We start from the raw sequence: 18908 nt of genomic DNA, 5'->3' as shown, positions 1-18908 counted from the left end.
TGGCTGCGTTTGGTCTTCATTGCTGCGCGCAGGCTTTCTCTAGTTGCGGTGAGCAGGGGCTACTCTTCTTTGTGGTGGCTTCTCTTGTTGCAGAGCACCGGATCTAGGAGCGTGGCTTCAGTAGTTGTGGCTTGCAGGCTCTAGAGCCCAGGTTCCGTAGTTGTGGCGCACAGGCTTAGTTGTTCCACAGCATGTGAGGTCTTCCCAGACCAGGGCTGCATTGGCAGGTGGATTCTTAACCACTGCACCACCAGGGAAGTCCCACTCCAACATTCTTTACAAAAAAGTTAGAGAAAAGGTTACATATATAAAAGTCAGGGTAGGGACTTCCCTGGTGGTGCAGTGGTTAAGAATTCGCCTGCCAATGCAGCGGACGCGGTTCAAGCCTTGGTCTGGGAAGACCTCACATGCTGCGGAGCAACTAAGCCCGTGCGCCACAACTACTGAAGCCCACCTGCCCTAGAGCCCATGCTCTGCAACAAGAGAAGCCACCGCAATGAGAAGCCCGTGCAGCGCAACAAAGAGTAGACCCTGCTCGCCGCAACGAAGACCCAACGCAGCCAAAAGTTTAAAAAAAAAAAAGTCGGGATAAATATGGCCAAATGTAGAGGCTTTGGCAGCACCAGCGCTTCTGCAGTTTGGCTGTGCCTCGGACAGCAGCCATGAAAATATACTAATCATTGCTCTGTTGCAATATTTATATTTTTGTTAAATAATTGAACATAAAGAAATATACCAACAGAAGGCAACCCTTCAAAATTAACTTTAGAAAGAAGAAGGTCTACAGAAGTAGAGAGTCATAGTATCTATAAAGTGAGTGTGCTCATCAGAGAACATCTAGAGCAGCCCTGCCCAATAGACCTTTCTGCTTTGATGGAAATGTTTATATCTGAGCTGCCCAATAGAGCAGCCACTAGCCACATGTACTCTTGAGCACTGAAAATGCCCTTGGCTGGTGCAACCAATGGGCTGAAATTTTCATTTAATTCTAAACTAGTTAAATTTAAATTATAGCCATATGTGACTAGTGGCTACCATATTGGACAGGCACAGTTTACAATCTTTCTCTTAAAAAAATGTAGGCCCTCTCTTAGTAGCCTTTACTGGAGGCTGTAGGATAAGCTGCTAGAAAAATGAAAAAGGATTTGAGGGACTTCCCTGGTGGTTCAGTGGCTAAGACTCTGCACTCCCAATGCAGCGGGCCCTGGTTCGATCCCTGGTCAGGGAACTAGACCCCACATGCATGCCACAACTAAGAGTTTGCATGCTGCAACTAAGGATTCTGCATGCCGCAGCTAAAGATCCCGCATGTGTCAACGAAGATCCCGCGTGCCGCAACTAAGACCTGGCGCAGCCAAAATAAATAATAAATAAATAAATATTTTTTTAAAAATAGAACTTTAGAAGCCAGGGAAGGTAGAGATAAAGAGTCTTCTCTGGTCATGGATCATTAGATTTGGGGATAGCAAAATCTCAAAAACATAAGAGGCCCACTAGCAACTTAATACATTTACAAACGAGATTAAAGAAGCACAAAAAAAGTCCAATTCTAGCAGATACAGAAGCTACAGCCATAGAAGGAATCTTGGCAAACCCTCAACTCATGCAGTTGAAAAGCGCTGGGAAGGAAGCCAAAGGGAATCTCCAAGACAAAGAGCTTACAAATTTTAAGAACATGTTTTCTCAGTACATACAGGAAAGGAAGCACTTCAACACACCTCCTCTGATTCACCCTCTGAGTTTAAAGAGCTTTGCCCTGAAGATCAAGCCAGATCCTCTCCTAGGACAGCACAAATAACTTTAATTTCCTTCCCTCCAGATCTGTTACAGTAGTAGATCTGTCTGGAAACACTACACTCTATTAAAACTTTGGACAAAGGACAACATTGCAGAATTCTAGGAACTTTGGGATACAGGATCAACAGGAACTTTTAATTAGGAAACCTAATCTAATAAGAGGGCTATTTTGACTGTTGGGGCATGTGGAGGAGAAAGTATCTAAAGGAATAAGTTGTGATAACATTAAATGAGGTTACAGAGAAACAAAAAAGTTCCTGTGGTGATTTCACCTGCCCTTGGGTATGTTGAATTTACTACTGCAATTCCGGGAAATAGAAAAGCTCCCACTTTGAACCTCTGGAATTTCACATCCCCACCAAAAAATGTAAATATGAAACAGTGCCAAGTCTCTAACAGAGTATGTAAAGAAACAATGATGATAAAATAGCTGGAGAAACTTGAGATAATCCATCCCACCAACAGAACTCTTTAACATCTCATTTTGGCCAGTCCAAAGGTAGGTGAATCTCAGAAGTTAATTGTGAATTATAGCAATATTAAGAATAATAGGTAGGGACTTCCCTGGTGGCACAGTGGTTAAGAATCCACCTGCCAATGCAGGAGACATGGGTTCGAGCCCTGGTCCGGGAAGATCCCACATGACGCGGAGCAACTAAGCTGGTGTTCCACAACTACTGAGCCTGCGCTCTACAGCCCGCAAACCGCAACTACTGAAGCCACGTGCCTAGAGCCCGTGACCCGCAACAAGAGAAGCCACCGCAATGAGAAGCCTGCACACCGCAACGAAGAGTAGCCCCCGCTCGCCACAACTAGAGAAAGCCTGCGCGCAGCAACAAAGACAATGCAGCCAAATAAATAAATAAATAAAAATTAAAAATACCATATAAAATATAATAGCTAATTCTTTTTTTTAATTTTTATTGAAGTATAGCTGATTTACAATGTTGTGTTAATTTCAGGTGTACAGCAAAGTGAATCAGTTATGCATATACATATATCCACTCTTTTTTTTTAGATTTTTTTCCCATATAGGCCATTACAGAGTACTGAGTAGAGTTCCCTGTGCTGTTCAGCAGGTTCTTATTAGTTATCTATTTTAGCTAGAGTAGTGTGTATATGTCAATCCCAATCTCCCAATTTATCCCTCCCCCCAAATATCTAATTGTAAATATTACTCAGTGATTTAAAAAAAAGAATGAAATATTGGACAATAAGGTCCTACTTTATAGCACAGGGAAATACATTCAATGTCCTGGGACAAACCATAATGGAAAATAATATTAAGAAAATAATGTGTAGGGCTTCCTTGGTGGCACAGTTGTTAAGAATCCGTTTGCCAGTTCAGGGGAAATGGGTTCAAGCCCTGGTCCGGGAAGATCCCACATGCCGCAGAGCAACTAAGCCCGTGCGTCACAACTACTGAGCCCACGTGCCACAACTACTGAAGCCCGCACGCCTAGAGCCCATGCTCTGAAACAAGAGAAGCCACTGCAATGAGAAGCCCGCGCGACACAACGAAGAGTAGCCCCCGCTCGCCGCAACTAGAGAAAGCCTGCGCACAGCAACAAGGACCCACAGAGCCAAAAATAAAATAAAAAGTAAAGTGACTGTTAAAAATAATAATAATAATGTGTATATATATATATATATGTATAACTGAGTCACTTTGCTATACAGCAGAAATTAACACAACACTAAATCAACTATACTCCAATTTTTAAAAAGTTTAAAAAGTAAAACAAAAAAAATTTTAATTAAAAAATAAAAAAGAATGCCATTTGCTGCAACATGGATGGACCTAGAGAATATTATACCTAGTGAAGTCAGAGAAAGACAAATATATGATATCACTTATATACGGAATCTAAAACCTAATACAAATGAATCTATATGCAAAACATACTCAGAGACATAGAAAACAAATTTATGGTTGCCAAAGGGAAGAGGAAGGGAGAGAAAAATTAGGAGTAAGGAATTAACAGATACAAGCTACTATACCTAAAATAGATAAGCAACAAGGATTTACTGTATAGCACATGGAATTATACTCAATATCTTATAATAACCTAGAGTGGAATTTAATCTGAAAAAAATACATAACTGAATCACTTTACTGTACACCTGAAACAAACACAATGTTGTAAATCAACTATCAATAAAGTTTTTTAAAAGAATAATAGCTAATTCTTTGTTTTTTAATAACTAATTCTTAAATCGTGCTTACTAGATGCCAGGGATTGTTCTAAGTACTTTTTATATATTTCACTCATTTAATTTTTTAAAAATAGGGCTTCCCTGGTGGTGCAGTGGTTAAGAATCCACCTGCCAATGCAGGCGACACGGGTTCGAGCACTGGTCCGGGAAGATCCCACATGCAGCAGAGCAACTAAGCCCGTGGGCCACAACTACTGAAGCCCACCTGCCCTAGAGCCCGTGCTCTGCAACAAGAGAAGCCCCCGCAGTAAGAAGCCCGCGCACTGCAACGAAGAGTAGCCTCGGCTCACCACAACTAGAGAAAGCCCACGCACAGCAATGAAGACCCAATGCAGCCAAAACTAAAATAAAATAATTTTTTAAAAAAAGTTAAAAAGAGTAAATAAATAAAAATAAACAAAATGTGGTTAGCACTGTACCTGATATTATTTCCTTAGTTAAAGATCTTTCTAAGTCAATCCTTGATTAGCGTGTATGCATTCATCTGGCTGATATATTCTCCTCAATGTCAATAAACTATGTCCATCACCAGTTTGCTTTCCCTTGGCTGCCCCAACAAGTCTCATTTATTATATGACCTCAGTAGATTTTTTCACCCTGAGGCACAATCCAATAAAGCAGAAGTTAAAGAGATGACCTAAACCCAATGCGAGTATTAAAATTGTTCGTTACACTTATGACACATTAACCAGGAGTGAACTGAAAACAATTATGCCTGTGAGGAACATTATGGGGGTGGTAGAAATAGCCTTTATCTTGATAGTGATGGTGATTACACGATGAATATGCTTGTTAAAACTCACAGGACAGTACAGCTAAGGAGGATGAATTTCACTGTAAGTAAAATATATCTCAGTAAACCTGATTTTTTAAAAAGCAACTGCACCCCAAAACTATGTCTTCCCTTATTGATTTTATGATTAAAAGGAATGAACCATAAAATTTTCAGTAAATTGGGGGAGAAAAATTCTGCCTAGGATCAGGGAAAAGCCCTTGCCCTTGAAACACCCTACCCCAAAAAAGAAGACCAGAAATTAATTGGCATGTGTGAATTCTGAAATCTGTATCTCCCACATCTGTATTAAACTTGGATCTCTTCATCATGTTACTAAAAATGGATGCAAATCATATAGATCTTTAAACAGCAAGATACTTTAGGGCTGTGCTGTCTGATATGGTAGCCACTAGCTACATGTGGCTATTTAGATTAATTAAAATTTAATAAAATTAAAACTGCAATTCTTGTGGGACTTCCCTGGAGGTCCAGTGGTTAAGACTCTGCTCTTCCAATGCAGGGGACACGGGTTCGGTCCCTGGTTGGGGAACTAAGATCCCGCATGCCGTGTGGCCAAAAAACAAACAAAAAAATAAAATTCTTTAGGTGCACTAACCACTTTTCAAGTGCTTGATAGCCACATGCGGCTAGTGGCTGCCATATTGGATTGCACAGATGCAGAATATTTCCTTCATCACAGAATGTTCTAGTGGACAGCACTGCTCTAGAGGGCAAATAGATATATAGACCACTGGAGTTTAAGGACTGGAATACTGAATACATATCTGTATGGCACGGGTCTCTGAAAATTCAACTGGCTGACATTTCTAATTAAAATCATCTTGAGATGATACACATTCTAACTATCCTACTTATACTCCAACAAGGCCAATTACCTTCTCACTCAGAGGCAAGCACACCAATAGAGATAACTCATGGTGAAGTCAGGGAGGAACGTGTGACAACAAGAACAAGCTCTAGGGGCTTCCCTGGTGGCCGTTGAGCCTGCGCGTCCGGAGCCTGTGCTCCGCAGTGGGAGAGGCCACAACAGTGAGAGGCCCACATACCGCAAAAAAAAAAAAAAAAAAAAAGAACAAGCTCTAGGTGCCTGTAACAGCCTGCAGAAACTTCAAGAAATCCCTAGAGGGAAGTTTGCAAAACAGAATACATAGTCTATTTGTTTTTAAATTTCTGCTTAATACTTTGCCTAGTGCTCGGGGGTAGATAATATTGGAAACCCCTCCCCTCAGGGCAAATATGTTCTTAAACAACTGATTTTTATAAAATTGTGGGACTGCTTTATTGGTAAAAGCAGCCACTGGAGAATCCCCCTTTTCTGGATCTAAAGAAATGATTTAGAGACATGGCAGGCAGAGAATTGTTCCCTAATATCCATAATTCCACAGTTCCTAATAGAACCTTCTGTTTTATTTGGGCACATGAACTTCCAGAATAAGTCCTAGTTTCCCATCCTTCTTTCCAGTTACGTGTGGCCACACGTAAGTTTTGTCCAATGCTCTGTAAGGAGAACTGCCATGTGCAACTTCCAGAAGGTGGCCTTATAAAGAGGGTGATGGGTCCTTCTTTCCCTTTCCTCTTTCCTGCTGATTTGAATGCAAATCTGAAAGCTGGAACTCAAGCAGTCATATTGGACCTGAGAAGGAAGAGCCATGTTGAGGTTGGTGGAACAAGAAGATGGAAAAAAAGTCTGAATCTCTGACACTGTTAAACACCCTACCAGCCTCGGAGCTCAACGTGAGAGAGAAATAAAAGTCTATCTTGGTTAAACCATAATTGTTCTCAGGGTATCTGTGTCTCACAGCTCAACCTAATCTGAACCAATATATATAGCATCTCTTGTTCGCAGCCAAGCTATAATAAGAGTAGATTCATGGAAATGTAAAATGGAGCTCTCAATGTACATATCACCCTCAAGCATCAGGTACAGTAAAATGATGGAATGGTTTCCTTCAGTCCCAGTGCAGGACTGTCACGAACAGCTCTCTCACAGCTGCTTATCTTCTCGGTAATCACACCTTACATTGTGCCTTGTCCAACATGGCACCCTCCACGGTGCTTCTCAGTAAAGAGCCCCGAAACTGTGACTGACAGGATGGAGAAGGAATCCCAGACGCTGTTGTGTGGGCCCATGGGCATCTGTTGAGTTTAGTGCCATATCAAAGGATTTCAGAAAGGAGCTGGTATAGATTTACTTGTGGTAATAAATCAATAAGACAATACAGTGGCTGATATACTTTCCAATACCCATGTTGCATCCTGAGCTGCCAGGTAGGAGACTTAGTATCTTCAAAGCTTTTGCAATAGCCATAAAACCACTCTTTAAAGACATAGCAAAGTGGAACTGGGCTTTTCTACCGCTAAGTGGTGTCAGGTATGTCTAATGAATGAATGTCGGTGAATGTCATGTGTGATAGTGACATAAACAGAACCACAACAGCTATAACCAAAACATGTGCATGTACTTTAGGCAAAGAAAATGTGTAAGAATTCACACAGTGGTACCATATTTCACTGACTTGAGGACCAAGGGAAGACAGAGATATGTAGGCCATGGCCCTCTGGGATATGTGCTGCTCCCAAGTACAGTTACCTAAGTTGTCCAAATTTTACAAGTTTTTTGTTTTTTGTTTTTTTTGCGGTACGTGGGCCTCTCACTGCTGTGGCTTCTCCCGCTGCGGAGCACAGGCTCCGGACACGCAGGCTCAGCGGCCATGGCTCACGGGCCCAGCCGCTCCGCGGCATGTGGGATCTTCCCGGACCGGGGCACGAACCCACGTCCCCTGCATCGGCAGGCGGACTCTCAACCACTGCGCCACCAGGGAAGCCCTACAAGTTGCTTTTTGACCATAAGTCACAGATGCCACAAATACAGCTCAAGGCTAAGAAGCAGCTCCAAGATGTGACAGGCTAGAGGACCCAACCCCCCAGCCTTCACGCTATAATCTCATTGTCCTCCCCACTCCTAGTTCTCCCCTCCTAAGTCTCCCAACCTGTTGTTGGCTGTGTATGTGTCTAGGACCTTCACACCCTCCTCCAACCTGGGGGGGCCCAAAGTCACTCCCACAAGTCTCTATTTCTCTCTCCTTTATCTCCTCCCCATCCCATCTAGAAGCCTCCACTGTCCACAAGCCACTGGAGCCCTTGCCAGCCCCCACATGTCCAGATTCCAGGACGCTTGCACTACCTACGCCCAGTCACACCCCAAAACTTCCACCTCTGGGTGCTTTCCCTCATCCTTCCTTAGAGCCAGGCCCCAGCTTGCTGGATGAGGAGGCAGGAGATGCCCCACTGCAAGGAGAGGGCTGTGGTCCTGGCGTCCTCGGCTGCAGCTTGGCACAGAATTGCTCATAAAACCGTTTGACGGGGTTGCTTGGCATACTAGTTAAATAGGCTTTTGTGGATGGGCCTGGGGACCTAACCGCCGTGTATAAATGTTAGTTGAGTAAATGCATGGCTTTGTTTCCACGGAGAAAATCTCTCTGAGCTCAGAGCATCTGACCAAAAGTGACCTTTGGGAACACTCCCCTCTGTGCTCCAAGGGCGACCTCTGTGGTTTGGCTCCAACTGCAAAGAGAGCTCCGGAGAAACCTCAGCTCTGGCCCGGCTTGTCTGGGAGTGGGTGCGGGCGAGCGGTGTGAGGAGCATCTATTTAGGTCTGATCTTCTGTTCAGCTGAGGCCTGGGATTGGGGGGAGAAGGGTGCCTGAAGCCATTGAGATGGAGGGGAGGGCGTGGCTGATCCCAGAAACCACGTCCATCGCCTGATTCCATATAGACGAGGGCCAGGGGCTTCTGCTCCATTCAGCCTCCTCCTGGGTTGGGGGAGTGGGAATGAGGGTTCAGTTGGTGACGCAGGAGGGGCGGCGGTTTAGGGATGTCTTAGGGCGCGGAATCACTGCGCTTGCGCTTTAGCCGGGCGAGGTCTCCGCGCCGCCACCAGGGGGCCGCAGAGGCAGAGAGATGCGCGGAGCCCGAAGAGCAGGCGCGCGGAAGCGGGTTTTCACCTGCGCTCGGTTTTCCTGCCCACCCGCCGCCGATGCGAGGCCGGACTTCTAGATGCCCATAGGAGAGCTCCCTGGGATCGATACTGAGTTAGCTCCAACACTTCAGGGTTTCAAAGATCGGGGCTTTGTCCTTGCCGTCGGGGATCCGCCGGGAGGAAGAAGTACGGGGACGAGGGGCGGGGACGCCGCCTACTGGGACTCCGGGTCTGGGGTGCAAAGCAGCCCCTCCCCGACCCGCACCGGGGGTTTGCGGAAGAGAAGCAGGGACACGCATACGTGCACACGCTCGTACACCGTCCCCCTCCCGCACCAGCAGCCCGAGGAAAGGGGCGTCGTAATCAGGAGGCCCTGAAAGAAGTCTTCATCTCCTGCCAGGACGGGCGGGAGGCAGGATGTGCTGTGTGAGGATGGGAAGCCCAGGAGCTGCCAAGAATGCCCGGCTGTGCAGCCAGCCCTGAACAGAGGAGACACCTGACCCAGAGGGCTCGGAGCTGCTGAATAAACCCCGAGAGGGGCCGCCAGCGGGCGGCACGGAGTCGGAGGAGACACTGGGCGAGGATTATGCATCTTGACACGGCACAAAGCCTGCAGTAATGTAGACGCTAATACACACAAGCATGAGGGGCCCCAGCCGCAGCTCTGGCTTTTTATGGCAGGACATTCGAGCCTGTGCCAAAGGGACTGGGGCGGTAAACGCTGTCGTGAAAGTGAGCCTCGGTCTCATTTGCAAACAGTTCAGACTAGACATCTGAGGCTCCTTCCAGCCCTGAGGTCCCTAAAGCTGGGAGGCAATGGGGTGTTTGAGGTGAAACCAGGGAGGGCAGGCACACCCTCACACCGAACCAATCCAGCGCCAGCGTCAGGCAGAACCCTGGACCCCCACCTGCTGTCACTGGGGAATCTGTTTGAGATTCTGAACTCTTACGCCAGGCTTCATGAACTCTCTCTGCACCCTAACACCCCAGCTGGACAGGCCCTCCAGGAAATGGGGATTAAGCCATTCATTTCTGGTAACAGCTCAGCCAGAAGGGGCGCCTTTGGATGAGAGTGGGGGTGGGGATTGAAATAACAACACAAGCACCACACACATGCACCCCAGCAGGAGACAATCACATTTTTTAACCATCAGTCAGAATGGGCGCAGGTCGTAGTGCTAGACAAGGCCCTGGGAGTCCCATCCAGATGCCACACATTAACCCTTTAATTGCAGGATCAGAGAAGGTGAGGGGGCACCCAGGGGAGGGATGGGGGTGGCCAGGATGGCAATGGTGTAACGGGGGGGCTCAGGGCCACGGCGATTTCCCAGCTAACGTGGAAGAATTTCAATAGTTCAACAGTCTGCTGACCGCAGGCCATGCACACACCCCTCACTATTCCATTTCTCCCCTGAGGGACTGGCCTGGTCCCCAAGTAGCAGGCATTCCTGCGAGCCCCAGACCAAGTGAAAGACAGCAGGCATGCGGGCCACAGAGCCAAACACCCGGTAGGTGGAGATGAGCAAGGCCCACACTGGGCAGAGAGAGGCAGAGCCCTGAGACAAAGGAGACCATGTATTACAACGTTCACAGTGGGTGCTGCAGGTGGGGCGTGAGGGAGGCGGGGTTCGGCCCCCAACCCCCACAGTCTCTGAGGAGAGCCCTGAGGCAAAGATGAGGGTGCCAGGCTCACCCCTGGAGAGCCCTGTCTCCAAAGTCCGCTGATTTTTGTTGGCATTTCTCTCTTTATCTTTTTTGTCATTTTGTTTTCCACTCTTTAAATAATTAATATAATTACTTTTAAATACAAAATACACAGTGTCCTTTCTCTTCCACGTGTTTGGGGTGATTGGGAGGTAAATTTTAAATAAGAGTCTCAGCTGTCGAACAGGGCACAGGCTCCAAGTGGGAGGGCCGCGAGCCCCAGGTGCACCCCTCCCCTGCACTGCCCCTGACTGGGGGCTCTCGGTGCCCTGGCCCAAGGCCCCCTAGATGGCGAGGAGCCCTTCTGTGAGGTGGCACAGAGCCGATGCTGTGGGATTCCAGGTGGGCCTGGTGTCGACGGACAGGGTCAGACAGAGGAGAAGGTCTTAGCCCATGAAGCAGACAGGCCCCAGCAGCACCCCTCCCCGCCTCGGGGGGGCCCCCAGGTCTGAGAAGGAGGCGTCCAGCACTGGCAGCTGCTCCAGTACAGGTGTTCGAACCTCCAGCACCGTCCGGCCTTGCTGGGTCTTGAGGGGGAGACACGGGAGTGAGAGGAGTGAGCACAGGGGAGGCACACAGGGCCTGCAGACACCCCAACCTCAGGCCCAGGCTCTCCGCGCCTTCAGGTGCCCTGAGATGCTGTTCCTCTCATCCGTGTCCCATGTTCAGACTTTGCTGAAGTTTCTTCCAGCGAGTCAGGACTGGGGAAGCTGGGAGGGTTGCGCGTGTGCGTGTGCTTGCACACGCACGCAGTCTTGAGCCAGTCTGAGCAGCTTTGGGTTTGAGATTATTTGTCTGTCGTGGTGGTGTGAGCCTGTGTGACTCCACGGGGACGTGTGTATATGTGTTTGTGGGTGTAAGTGTGTGACGACAGCCAACACGATTCCACGTGTGTGTACCTGTGTGACCCTCTCCAGGCGACTCTGGGGATGTATATACGGATTGGGGGTGTCCGTGTGCCCCTCCGTGGGGAGGGGGCATTGTTCATACCCCGTGTGTGCAGAGGGCAACCTGTGTAAATGTGCTTACAAGCCTGCATGACTCACTCTGGGTGACACTGCCATGTGCACACAGGTGACACCCTCCTTCCATCCTTCCATCCTTCCTGCCCTTCCTGACACCAGGAAGCTGGCCTCCTCATGCTCTCCCCGAGTGCCCCTGCCCGAAGGGTCTTCCCACCGCCTCCTCCAGCCTGAGTCTGGGACCCGCCCCCACCCAGCTCTCCCTGGTTCCCACCTGACAGCCATCTCTGAATTCCTTGACGTAGGGGCTGGTCTCCGGGCTCAGCTCATCCTCATTGGCCCCTCGGAGCTTCAGGGGGCCATCCCGGATCTCCCCAGAGCAGGGGTACGAGATGTTCTGGTGGGCTGAGACGCTGAGCAACCGCAGGAAGGTGAGCTGGACCACGCCGACTGGGGAGCCTTCAGAGTCCACGTAAGAGAACTGGCAGGAGAGAGGGCTGTAGTCAAGGATGGACACGGGCCTGCAGGGCAGCTACAGAAGCAGGGCGGCTGAGCCAGGGTCATGGGTGGGGAATGGGTGGGAGGAAAGGGCTGGGGGAGAAATAAGGGGCCTGGGTGGGAACCAGGGGATAAATAAAAGGCAGACTTTTGTCTTAGGTTATCAAGGGAAGGAGATGAAGTGAGCACCAGAAGACTGGTGAGAAGGAACGGAATAAGAGAAGAGTCAGCAGGCTCTGCAGGGTCAAGGGTCAGGGAACTTGTCACACAAACCCAGAAACCACTAGGCCCAGAGGGGGGATCCACTGTGGTGCAAGGGACAGGGCAGTCAGAGGCCAGATCTCACCCGCGTGACATCATCCCTGGGCGTCACACAGGTTTCCCCTCCGGCTGTAAAGTTGCAGAAAACCCGGAAGGCATCCCGAGCACAGCCCTGGTTGGGGTCGACCCAGTACTCTCCTGTCGAGTGGGGGGGAGGGTCAGGGCCCCCGAGGTCTTGGACCCAAGATGCTCTTTGCCCCACTTCCCTCCCACTGCTCCAACCAGCAGCCCCCACATATGCCCTCAGACACCCAGTCCTCCGTTCCGCCGCCAGACCCCCAGAACACAGCTCTGGTTTCCCTCATCACCTTATGCCCCTGTCCGGCTCTGCCGCCCCTCCCCCCAGCAGCACCCCCAGGCTCGCAAATGGAGGGGGTAGGAGCACTGACACCCTCACGCTGGTCCAGCGTGTGGCTGTAGGCTTGCACACGTGTCTGTGTGTGTAAATGCCAGCATGTGTGTCCACGAGTCTATGTTTACCTATTTCTGTAGACCCTGAGCAGATAATGAGCTGAAGAGCCTGGTAGGACCATGTCAGTTGCTAAATACTGAAATACCTCTGACCCAGTTGGTAAAGACCTACTGCCCCAAGCCCCTCCACCCTCACCCCCACCCCACAGCTTCCCCAAGCCTCCCCCGACATCCATCCTGCTTGTTCATGCCCACGCAGCTGTTCACATGTCGTGTCCCTGGCACTGACCGTCGGGCAGCTCTGGGTGGCAGAGCTTCAGGTCCTGGCAAGTGCGAGCGGGGCTGTCCTGGGTCCCCGTCGGCCGCCTCATCTGCTCAATCTCCTCCCGCAGGGAGTCCAGGGAGCCAAAGATCTCCTCCAGCCCCCCAGGACTGCCCGGGGCCCCCCCAGTTGGCACGGCCTCATCTTCCTGCATCAGCTGGCTCCCATCCACTGAGCGCCGAGTCTTCTTGGGCATCTGGATGGGCAGGGGCTGGATCACCTCGCCGGGGGGGCCCTGGTGGAGGGAAGGGCAGAGAGGGCAAGAGACAGGTCAGGGTGAGGGTGATGTGGAGAAACACCCAGACAGGGGGGGACCGTCAGAAGAGCAGGACCTGACACTGACTCACCGGGTGTCCCGGAGGGCCCTGGATGCCCTTCTCTCCCTTAGGTCCGGCTGGGCCCTGCCAAGGGAGTCAATGAAGTCATGGAGGGGTCAGGAGGTCAAGAATGCGATCAAGGTCACAGAAGGGTCAAATCAGTCCGTGGGCTGGGAATGAGGGGCTCCACCGGCAGGGGGTATGTTTGTCTTGAAGAGACAGTGTCAAGTCCACCTATGGAGGGCTGGGGGAAGGGAAGGTCAGAGCTGGCTGGGGGTCACTCACTGTGGCTCCTTTGGCTCCTTTGGGGCCAGCAGGTCCCTGTGAAACGAGGAACAAGAAAGAGATGGTCAGCACAGGGGAAGGTCAGGACAAGGAGAACTGGAGAGGCAAGGTCACGAGTTCACAGGACCCGGGAGCCATCACAAGAGGGGCAGGCATGGGAGACGTGGGGACATTCGGGAGGCCCTGGAAGGACAGGAGTGGAAACACTGAAGGTGTAGGAACATATGGGGGACACGGGAACCTATGAGTGTTACGCTGGCGTTGTCACGGAAGCCAGAGGGGGATTATGGAGGGGGGCAGTGGGGTTTAGAGAACTGAGTTGAGGAACAGATGGGGCACTCACAGGGAAGCCGGGGGGCCCTCCAGGACCAATAGGGCCAGATGCTCCTGGGATGCCCTAGGAAAGGGAGGGGCTTGGTTCAACTGGGTCCTCCTCCCCTCCCCCTCCCTCACCCCACAGCTGAGTCTCCACCCCCCACCTTCCCACACCCCCATGAATCCCCACCCTCACCCCACCCTTAGACCTCCCAGGACCACGCCCTCTACTCACCGTCTCCCCCTTTGGCCCTGTGGATCCCTGAGGACCAGGAAGCCCTCGATCACCCTTCTCTCCCTGCTCCCCCGGGGGGCCAATCAGTCCAATGAGACCTGGGTGACCCTGGAGAAGGGGCCAGGTGGTCAGGGGGATGCAGAGAGGAGACACATGGACGGGGAGAAGGAGAACCACAGGGGTCAGAGCCCAGAAGACAAGAGAGGGACTTGGGCCGGGTCTGAGGAAAGAGCAGGGGCTGCCACGGCCCTGACTGAGGAAGGGCTCCCCAAGAGCACGAGGCCCCCCGGAGGTTTCAGGGGTGGGGCTGAGACACCTGGCAATGTGCGGTCACTCACCTTCTCTCCCTTGGCCCCAGCATCGCCCCGGAGGCCAGGAAGCCCTGGGGGTCCCTGTGGGGAGACAGGAAGTCACTCTCTCCTGGGGGAGGCAGGACCACACTCTCCCCCCACCACTTCCCACTTCCTCCAAGGCTGGATGCCCACTGCCCCAGGGCCCCCCCCCCACCCACCCTATCCACAGTTACTCACCACAGGGCCTGGAGGCCCAGCCTGGCCTGTGGCCCCGGGACGGCCTTGCTGACCCTGCAGATTCGAGGGGACCACGGGGATGAGGAAGAGTGTCCCCACACCGTGCGCCTCCCCCTCTCCAGCCAAGCCTCTCTGCCCCGTGACTCACCACTGCGCCCAGGAGCCCCCGCAGACCATCAGGGCCAGGTTTTCCTGCTGGGCCTGCAGGACCCACAGGGCCTGTCTTTCCCGGGGCACCCACAGCACCAGGATCCCCCTGAAACACACCCAAAAAAGTGTCCTGAAGGGCAGAGGAGGGGGTGTGGCTGGGGGCAGGGGGCCCAAGGTGGATGGGGGTGAGGCAGGGAGGAGGGGTCAAACCCCAGGGACCCCTGGGGTAGGGACAAGTATAGGGAACCCTGTCCCCACAGGGGGCTCGGCGTGGAGATGGTGGATGTGGGGGAGGCGTCTGGAGGCTGCAGTGTGAGGACCAAAGGGGTGGGAAGATGGAGGGATGTTCCAGCATCCAGGGCAGCCTCTCCCTCACCTTGGCTCCCTTCTCTCCTTGTCGCCCCTCAGGACCAGGCGCACCAGCAGGTCCCTGCAGGTGGGGGCGGCAGTGAATAGCCAGGCTCACCTCCCTCCCCCTCGCTGTCCTCCTGGTGCACACACACACGTGTACACACACACGCATACCTGCGCATGCACAGGCACGATCTCGCAGAGGCCGACTCATGGATGGGAGAGCCGGTACAGCTGTTATCAGCTGTTAAAATACTGAGTCGTTCTGTGCATTTGGTGAAGAGCCTCTTGCCCACACACCACCAGCAAAAAGAGGGTTAATCCTGACCCAGCAGGGACCTCCCCAGGAAAGCCAGCCCCTTCCCTCCGTGTCCATTCTGATTGGTTGGTACACAACACCACCCCTGACAAGAACAGATGGAATATACAGGAACAAATATACACAGCACGCTTACAAACACACATGGTCACACACATACACACCTCACCCAAGGACAACCGGCACACCAGGCATCTCCCTCCACATCCCACCTGCCATTGCCCCAACTGCCATCCAGCCTGCCCCGCAAGGTCCCAGGTGACGACCTCACTTACCCGCTTTCCAAGTGGTCCAGGAGGTCCATTCTCCCCAGTGGGACCAGGGGATCCCTATGGAGGGAGGAAGAGTGGTGGGTGAGGGACCCCTCAGGCATAGGGCATAGTAGAGGGGAAACAGGGCTGAGGGCCTGGTCTCAGTGGTGGGGTAGGGGTCCCCGGGCACTCACAGGCTGTCCTGGCTCTCCATCTTCTCCGCGGTCACCCTTAGCACCATCCTGGCCCTGCAGGGATGAAACAAGGTCAGAGGGTCAAACTGCCAATCCTCCCATCCCTCCACCTGCCCTACCACAACCCCGGTTCCCATGCCCACGCCCATCAGCCACACAGAGCCCCTCCAGAGGAGACCACCTCTTCACCCCTCCCCTCCCCAGGTAAGACTCACCCGAGGGCCACTTTCTCCAGGAGGGCCAGGGTCACCAGGAAAGCCAACAGGACCCTGATCCAGAGGGAGACCAAGGGTCAGGGTCACAGCCCCCTAAGCCCACGCAAGGCCAACAGACCCCCATGGCCACATGCCACACTCTCCCTCTCTACAGGCAGTGCCCACCTGCACCATTTAGGAAGAGGGTCTCCGGCACCCCTTTTTCCCCACTTCCTGCACTGCCTGCACTCTAAGGCTTTCAGGTTATTAACTAGGGTTTCTCTCACTTTCTCTCTGGATCCCAGACCCCGTACATCCCTCCCAGGAGACCCCATTCGCAAAGCCTTCCTCCCAGGCATCCCCCACACTCTTGGGCTCCCCAAACTCCAAGATCCTCACACCCATATCCCCAGATCTCCATTCACAGGGGCCTCCTCGCAGCCCCTCCCCACAAACTCACAGGGTTCCCTTTGGGGCCATCATCACCGGTGGGGCCCTTAGGCCCTGGTGGTCCCGCCTCTCCTGGCTGCCCCGACTCTCCTTTCTCCCCACGTTCCCCACGTGGACCCTAGAGGATGAGCGGAGGTTACAGATGGTCCCAAAGGGGTCCCAGAGATCAAAGATCCAGCCCCTGCTTCTAAAAAGCCTTCAGCTTCCCCCTCGTGCATCGCTGACATCGGGGTGCACACAGAAAGGCAAGTCCATCATGGGAGTCCCTGGCCCCTCTTCCCTTCAAGGAAAGGGGGACAGAGCCCACCCGGATCCAGGGACCAGGCCTCACAGAGAATGACCAGGAGCACAGACTCATGGGCTGTGCAGGAGTTCCAGCTCCAGGAGGTCAGAGGAAAGGTGGGGGTGGGATTGAGGGGGTGAAGGGGACTGCAGAGCAGGGCCTCAGAACTACCACTCACCTTGACCCCTGGCTCGCCCTGCACTCCCGGAGATCCTGGCTCTCCTGGCTCCCCCTGCAAGGAGATTGGGGTCAAAAACCTCCACCCCCCAAAAAAGAATCCTGATATTCCCCCTCACTCTCTTTTGACCCCCCAAAATTGGCAAAAGTCCAACCCTCATCCCTCCAGACCATCTATGTACCCCTTCCCAGTACCTTCTCTCCAGGGGGACCCAGGTTCCCAACACCTCCAGGGGGACCTTGTGGACCCTGGAAGAGGAATAGAAATGGGGATCATTGCTTATGGGAGGGGGGGCCATGGAGGGGCAGAGCCTGGAGGAGGGCCTAAGGTCAGAGCAGTGAGACAGTGTGAGACCTTCCCAGGGTCCACCGGCTTCTCTTGGCATCTGAGATGAGACTAGAGTTTACAGTCTGGGGAAAGGGAGGCAGAGGACTGGCCACACTGATCTGGAGGGACAAGGGGCCAAGAGGACTCACATCAGCTCCATTGGGTCCAGCTGGGCCTCGAGGTCCTGGGGGCCCGGGGGGTCCCTGGAGAAAAGATACACGGGATGGGAAGGGAAGTGAGAGAAAGCCAGCCGTGGATGCACATGAGTGGTGGAGGGTGAGGGAGGCAGAGGTCCTGGCGGGGAGGGAGGCAGCCAGGCCAGGGAATGGCATGCAGGGAGCTGGGAGTCGGAGGCAGTGGGCTGCTGGGGTGGGGGCTGGATGAGCAGGGGTGTGCCTAGCGGGTGGGGCTGGAATCAGTCGGGATCACACCCTATCAATGCGGTCCCACTCACCATAGGGCCCACGTCTCCTGTTTCTCCCTTCTCCCCTGAGGGGCCTGGCAAACCCTGCGCAGATGTACACAGCACAGACCCAGGTGACCAAACCACCTGGAGCACAGCCCTCGGCAGAGGGGTCCCCCCCATACAGATCCCACATACCCCCCACCACCCAGTCCTCTGCCCCCACCTCCCCAGACCTCCTTTGTCAGCAGGGGGCTGGGGGGTCTGGGGCGGACATCAGCTCCAGCATGAACCCACCTCTCAGCCCCTGTCTCCACCCCCCAACTCACCTGTAGACCAATGGGTCCTGGGGGCCCATTGAACCCCCTTGTTCCCTCATCACCTTTGGCTCCAAAGTGTCCCTGGGGACCCCGAGCTCCAGGCTCCCCATCTGCCCCCTGAGGTGGGAGGAGGGCAGGACAAGGACACAAAGATGGTCGTGGGTCAGGTGTGTTCTAGCCACAAGCCCCACACAGAGCCAGGCACCAGGCCTGGAGCCCCCCACTCCCACCCCCAACCCCCTGGGCAGAGGGAAACTGAGGGCAGAATCAAGGCTGCACACAGGACATCGTCACTCACCGCAGCTCCAGGCTGCCCCACGGGACCAATGGGTCCAGGGGGTCCAGGAGGGCCCTGGGGGAGAAAGAAGAGTCAGAGATGCCAAGACAGGGAGAGACCAGGTGGGAATGAGGTTAAAGGCCAGAGGTGAAAAGTCAAAGGAATGGACACTTACATGTTCCCCCTTGTTCCCTTTAGTGCCCTTCTGTCCGGGGTCTCCCACCTCACCCTGGGGGTAGAAAGCAGGTGGGACGTTAGAGGAAGGAGTGGGTGGGGCGGGGAGAATAAGCAGACAGGGATTGCGGGCCATGCCCAGACCAGCAATCTCATCGGGAAAGAAGACTGAGTCCAGGGTCTGTGGGCTCCCTCACCTTGTCTCCATCCTCTCCTGCCATGCCCGGGGGGCCAGCAGGGCCAGGAAGCCCCACGGGACCCTGCACCCCATCGCGGCCAGTCGGACCGATGGGGCCCTTCTCACCCTGTGAGAAATGAAGGAAGGAGTCAGGACCCAGAGATGGCTGTC

The 18908-nt window shown here is 52.9% G+C and overlaps 1 protein-coding gene across 1 annotated transcript in view; it reads right to left on the bottom strand.

The window, feature by feature from the left end:
• Positions 1-9917: 9917 nt before the first annotated feature.
• COL11A2 (collagen type XI alpha 2 chain) overlaps positions 9918-18908 on the bottom strand; it is a 28705-nt gene continuing 19714 nt past the window's right edge. Inside the window, exons 41-64 of the mRNA XM_060022042.1 lie at positions 18757-18864; positions 18561-18614; positions 18407-18460; positions 18118-18225; positions 17840-17893; positions 17535-17588; positions 17253-17306; positions 17059-17112; positions 16608-16715; positions 16169-16222; positions 15954-16007; positions 15784-15837; positions 15215-15268; positions 14837-14944; positions 14689-14742; positions 14497-14550; positions 14159-14266; positions 13952-14005; positions 13609-13644; positions 13354-13407; positions 12974-13241; positions 12299-12411; positions 11729-11935; positions 9918-11019 (exon numbers count right to left, since the gene is read on the bottom strand). Of these exons, the coding sequence (XP_059878025.1) occupies positions 10879-11019; positions 11729-11935; positions 12299-12411; positions 12974-13241; positions 13354-13407; positions 13609-13644; positions 13952-14005; positions 14159-14266; positions 14497-14550; positions 14689-14742; positions 14837-14944; positions 15215-15268; positions 15784-15837; positions 15954-16007; positions 16169-16222; positions 16608-16715; positions 17059-17112; positions 17253-17306; positions 17535-17588; positions 17840-17893; positions 18118-18225; positions 18407-18460; positions 18561-18614; positions 18757-18864 (2061 nt within the window). The 3' untranslated portion in view covers positions 9918-10878. The remainder of the gene's footprint in view (positions 11020-11728; positions 11936-12298; positions 12412-12973; positions 13242-13353; positions 13408-13608; positions 13645-13951; positions 14006-14158; positions 14267-14496; positions 14551-14688; positions 14743-14836; positions 14945-15214; positions 15269-15783; positions 15838-15953; positions 16008-16168; positions 16223-16607; positions 16716-17058; positions 17113-17252; positions 17307-17534; positions 17589-17839; positions 17894-18117; positions 18226-18406; positions 18461-18560; positions 18615-18756; positions 18865-18908) is intronic.

Source organism: Delphinus delphis, chromosome 10 (assembly GCF_949987515.2).
Source record: "Delphinus delphis chromosome 10, mDelDel1.2, whole genome shotgun sequence".
In the NCBI taxonomy this organism is placed as follows: domain Eukaryota; kingdom Metazoa; phylum Chordata; class Mammalia; order Artiodactyla; family Delphinidae; genus Delphinus; species Delphinus delphis.
This window is presented reverse-complemented; position numbering and strand designations above follow the sequence as displayed.